This window comes from Sinocyclocheilus rhinocerous, unplaced genomic scaffold (assembly GCF_001515625.1).
Source record: "Sinocyclocheilus rhinocerous isolate Xijiao unplaced genomic scaffold, SAMN03320098_v1.1 scaffold958, whole genome shotgun sequence".
Classification (NCBI taxonomy): domain Eukaryota; kingdom Metazoa; phylum Chordata; class Actinopteri; order Cypriniformes; family Cyprinidae; genus Sinocyclocheilus; species Sinocyclocheilus rhinocerous.
In genome coordinates, this window is record NW_015650342.1 from 343,196 (window position 1) to 348,814 (window position 5,619).

Consider the following 5,619-nt stretch of genomic DNA (forward strand, 5'->3'; position numbering starts at 1 on the left):
TGTAGAATCGGTGGGCGGGGCTAAACAGAGTGATGTGTAGAATCGGTGGGCGGGGCTAAAGACAGTGATGTAGAATCGGTGGGCGGGGCTAACCATATAGTGATGTAGAATCGGTGGGCGGGGCTAAACAGAGTGATGTAGAATCGGTGGGCGGGGCTAACCAGTGACGTCGATCTTCTGTGGAGGCGGCGCTTATCCACACTATTACATCAGAGTAGAATATTCCACAAGCTGTTGTTTTAGCAGACTGCCTTCAATATAAGCTGTTTTTAGACTAACAACAAAGTTTTAAGTTCTGAAACTTACAGAATGTTTTTACAGTACAATGACCTCTTATATGTCAAAAGACCAAGGGAAATTTGGTTTCTCAGTTCACGACCCCTTTAACTTTTTAATGTCTTAAAAGTAATAATAAAAATACTAATAAGACACTTTCCATCATTATTTTGGCCTTGTTGTATCCTGAGAGTTCTGATTTGGGAGATCACTATTGTGTATTGTACCAAACCCTGTAATGGGTGTATTTTTACACTCTTATTAGTTACGGATATTTGTCCTTTTTTTTTTTTTTTTTTTACCTTGTTTTGTCTTTTCTTTTAAAAGAGTTTTGACATTACTAGTGACATTCACACCGATCGCCCATAACCACAGGTACATCAGTTCGAATCAGAACATATTTTGAGGTGCATAAAGATTCCCACTCCTGTACTGCAGGAAACAATGTGTCATTTCGTCAATCATTTCTGCACTTGCATTAAAAAATACATACCATGAAAACACTGCTCGGTGTATTCACCTGTGCCGACAATGCAGCCTTTCCCGTGAAGGGCCCTGGACCTTTGCAGGCGGATTCTCTGAAGCTCTGTGGGGTGACCAGCGGGCCGGGCATGAACCCGGGCAGCCCATACCCATCTGTGGGAGGATTCATATACGCAGGAGGAAGTGGACCAGCCGAACCTCGACGCACAGACTGACTGGTGGACCTGCTCCCACTCTCCTCCGTATTTAAAGCAGCCGGTCTTGGGTCTCGGGTGCCACAACCCTGAAAGAGAGAGACCAGCGCCGTGCCTCCTGGGTCAGCAGAGAGGCGAGGAGCGAGGAGAGGCTCCACCGAGTGAACAAACGCAGGCCCACGCTTGCTTTCTCCCACAGTGGAGCTTGTTGACTGGGGCACTTCTTTGGGTAAAGAGCTGCCAAAAAGCTCTTCCACTGTGATCTGCTTCACTACTGAGTGACCGGACTGTGGAGAGGAAACAAAAACAGATGCATGTCACTTATTTCTTCATGGGTCGATCACACACCGTGACGTCACGTGTGTGTTGCAAATCAAGCTCACTTTCTGACAGTAGCAAAGCTACAAAACTAATCATCTTTTCAATAATGCCTTTTTGGAATAGCCTTTCTGGCAAAGATTAAGCATTATATACTGAACAAAATTATAAACGCAACACGTTTATAAAAACACATGTTTTTGCCATTTTTCATGAGCTGAACTCAAAGATCTAAGACTTTTTCTATGTACACAAAAGGCCTATTTCTCTCAAATATTGTTCACAAATCTGTCTAAATCTGTGTTCGTGAGCAAGGGTTAGGGTTAGTGCAAGTGTTGCGTTTATAATTTTGTTCAGTGTACTTACAGTCACCTTTCTATAGCAATTCATATAATACAGACTGCCAAAGCAGCTTCACAGTGACAAACAGAAAAAGAACAATCAATGGAAACTCAGCTATGGAGACTCTAAAAGACATGCATCTCATTATTTAGCTCAAGTTAGTTCAGTGTTCAGTTCAGTTACATCTGCGCATATTTTTATTTTCATTGTGATTTCGGCTTCTCTTGATTTAATAAGCATAATTGTCTGTGAAATTTGCCCGCTGGTTATTCACCCTAAAAACATTTCATTTTAATTTGGAATTTGTGTTATCTAGTATTGTTAACAAACCTCCACAAGCTTTTTTTGGTTGCAGCTGCCAGAGAAGCATTTTATTTTTTCCCATAAATTTATTCTTTTTATGCCCAGTGTTTGACAGAATCTTCCCAATCTGGCAACCATGTCTCTACATTATGGAAAAAGCACTGATGCAAATATTTAAGTTGGAGTTTAACGATCTCATGTGAGGTACTCTGCTTAAATAAATGTAACACAGCTAGTCTGTTTTCTTTCACGCAGTCTTTCGCTGTGACTAAATCTGTGAGCAAACCACGCAAGCTGACATTCTTTTTATTCATTGACTTATGAGTTTAGCAAATGTCTCAAGGGACCTGCTTTTTAAGGGAAAACACTTCATGACGACGGTAATGTCCTTAACAGAGGGTTTCTAACCCTAAGCCTAACCCTTAAAACTTTGTTTTTTCTTAAAGGGGTCATATGATGCGATTTCATTTTTTCCTTTCTCTTTGGAGTGTTACAAGCTCTTGGTGCATAAAGAAGATCTGTAAAGTTGCAAAGACTAAAGTCTCAAATCCAAAGAGATATTCTTTATAAAAGTGTTTATGTCTTGTCGCTCCGGCCGGACACGGCATCAACAGTATGGTGAGGGGCGTAACATTTCCGTCTCAGGCTTGAGGTATTCGGCCAATCACAACGCACTGGATAGTTGGCCAATCAGAGCACACCTCGCTTTTCAGACCGATTAGTTTTGTAAAAATCGACGCGTTTCAAAAAGGCGGGGCATAGAGGAGAAACAATACTGTACAGTATGTGGAAAATAATGTGTTTTTTTAACTTTAAACCGCATAAACACATTTCATTACACCAAATACACAAAATAATGTTCTTTTTAGCAGCATCATATGACCCCTTTAACTCAAGGGCTTTGCTGCAACTGTGCGGAGATGATTAGTATTGACTATAATAGAAGAGCAAAAATAGTTTTTACAGATCTAGTAGAAGTGTGATTAGCAGCACCTTCTCGTGTTGAGCGGCTGTGACCTCCTCTCTCTTCTCCTGTGACGGCGCAGCTTCAGAGCTCACCTGAACATCTCTCTCAAATGACTGATTCTAGAAACACACACACAATACAAACCCTATCTGTTATTCCAGCATTCATTCAGTGTCTATTATCACACTAAATTGCCACTTGTGCCTCCTTAAAAAAATGTTACAACAAGGACAAAGCATTAAACATGAACCCTTTTGTTAACAATTACTCAAACATTTCTCAGCTGAAACGAAAACTTCTCATTTTAAATGTAAACCATGCAAATACATACATACAGTGATGCCAAAGAAGAACCATTTTTGGCTCCACAAAGAACCATTCAGTCAAAGGTTCTTTAAAGAACCATCTCTTTCTTAGCTTTTTATAATCTGAAAAACCTTCTTTCGCCACAAAAAACCTTTTGTGAAACAGAAAAGTTCTTCAGATGTTAAAGGTTCTTAATGGAACCATTTAGACAAAAAGGGATCTTCTATGGCATCGTGAAGCACCTTTATTTAAAAAAAAAAAAAAAAAAAAAAAGGAAAAAACTCAAAATCTCAATATTGACCAGTGCATTTTTGCCTGTAGTTTCTTGCCTTAAAGGGATAGTTATAATGATTTATAATTGCAATAATGTTGTAAATAATGTTCAGTTTCTTGCACAGCTGATTGTTTCTCTTCATAAGACCTCGATATATCATTAATTTTGTGTTCCTTATGCTTTTTAGCTCTCAAAAATGGGCAGCCACTGACTTGCATTTTATCCAAGGAGCACGGTTTCAGCTAAAAATCCTCTTTACTGTTCTACTGAAGAAAAAAAGTCAGACTTGTCCAAGGGTGAATAAATTAATAATAATTAATAATTACACATTTTCATTTTCATTTCTGGATTTCAAATTATTAAGGAAAGTACACAGGGACAAACTTAAGTGTAAACCATATCGTCAGAAGTCATATAGTGCATGGTTTACCCGTGGTTACACTCATCTAAAAATGTATGATACTATAAAGAACAATATTTAATGGATGATATAAAACCTTATCAAGGGCTGTAGTCTAAACTCAGTTCAAAATATTTACACAAAAAAGGTTTTTTACAATTTTGACATGTTGTAGGCTAGTTGTTTATACATGTAAGCTTACATGCGCATCCTAACTCAAATTCAGAGTTTCACTACGCATTCCCATGAGAGAAAATATGTATTATTATTAGCAAATGCACGTATTCGCGAAATACAACAGCAACATTCTTAAATTACTATTGTATTTTTACTGATATTGTGATACAATGTGTTATGTGAAATTACCACTCCCTCTAAACTGGGAAAAGACAAGCCAAAGTAGATGACGAGGATAATAACAATAATAACCAGGTCTAGGTGCTTTCAATTTGAGCAGCAATCTTGCTGTGAAAGTGAAATGAGCCGTGAGGGTGGTCATACCCTTTGATACTCCTCTTTAGCCTTGCTGAGCAGCTCCAGGATATCTGTGGCTCTGCGCTGAACACAACCATTGGTCCTGCCGCTCAGGCCTCTGTCGGGAGACGCTCGCAACGCCTCCCGTTTGACTATCCTACACACACAGAACAGCAACTGAAGTTTAACTACAGGGACAACAGAGATTCAGCAGCAATTCAGGCTTCTCTAGTTAAATTCATCATTCATTCAAAATAGACTGTTGCACTCACAGTGACATTATAATGAGCAGACTTTAGAGCTCACCCGTCCACATCACATGTGACTGTCAACCAGCCCGCCACGGCACACTAGTTACCAGGCAACCAGCATTATACCATACTCACTGTAGCATGAGCTGTGCAATCCGCTGGCAGTCGGCCTTATCGTAGAACCAGACACTGTAGATGCCCACTGACACACAGAGAAACACGCAGTCAAATACAGTTTGAGTGCTGTGACCATGTGTACAGTTACAGCGAGTCACAGTAAAATATCACTGGAGAACATTACCTGTTTTACTAAGCCAAAAATCCAAAAGGTTGAAGTCAATTTTATTTGTATAGCACTTTTTCTTTTTACAACACAAATTGTTTTAAAGCAGCTTTACAGAAAATCATGATGTTAATGTTTATAATATCTTAATATTGTCATGCTTTATAATCGCATTTAGCAGATTAGAGCTAAACAATATAATATTGTTAACATTTGGCAAAGATATACACAATCAAGCAGTTGAAATTGGCTATGTAATATATATTGCTTCATGTGCATGTACTCTATGCATGCGGATAGTTGCAGGCACTATATATTCATCATTTCATGATGGCGATGCGTTTTGAAATCTCACCCATTCGTTTGCTTTGGAGTTGAAAGTATAGAGCGCGACCTGTCCGGCGACGTCCAGCAGGTTCACTATGTAGGGGTCATGCTGCTGTAGAGCCGCCAGACTCATGAGCTGTCCCGCTTTATTCACACACTCCATCTTTACACTGTGCCTACACGGAACTCATTCCAGGACGAACACTTCCGGTTGCCGTTTTCTTATATCCGTGCTTCGACCAGGGTTCGCTCATGGTTCCGTTGAGCAACCGTTCTCACTCAGGCCCAAGAGTATAGAAGCCCAAGAGGCGGAATGTGGAAAGACGCACACCTTTTCAAATTTTCCATGATCAAAAATAATGCTAATACTCATGTGTGGAGCAAAAATCAGGCTCAGGGTTCCTTTGCACGCAAGTTATTT

At 39.7% G+C, this 5,619-nt stretch overlaps 1 protein-coding gene across 3 annotated transcripts in view; it reads right to left on the reverse strand.

The window, feature by feature from the left end:
- The window catches only part of LOC107711791 (mRNA-decapping enzyme 1A-like), a 9,600-nt gene extending 4,198 nt beyond the window's left edge, over nucleotides 1-5,402 (reverse strand). For 2 of the 3 annotated variants that reach the window (XM_016516841.1, XM_016516840.1), the window contains exons 1-5: nucleotides 5,227-5,402; nucleotides 4,724-4,790; nucleotides 4,365-4,494; nucleotides 2,910-3,002; nucleotides 797-1,240 (exon numbers count right to left, since the gene is read on the reverse strand). In XM_016516841.1, coding sequence (XP_016372327.1) covers nucleotides 797-1,240; nucleotides 2,910-3,002; nucleotides 4,365-4,494; nucleotides 4,724-4,790; nucleotides 5,227-5,230 — 738 coding nt within the window. In that variant the 5' untranslated portion in view covers nucleotides 5,231-5,402. Of the gene's footprint in view, nucleotides 1-769; nucleotides 1,241-2,909; nucleotides 3,003-4,364; nucleotides 4,495-4,723; nucleotides 4,791-5,226 lie in introns of all 3 variants that reach the window. The other variant, XM_016516839.1, reaches the window with a different exon arrangement.
- Between the last annotated feature and the right edge of the window lie 217 nt (nucleotides 5,403-5,619).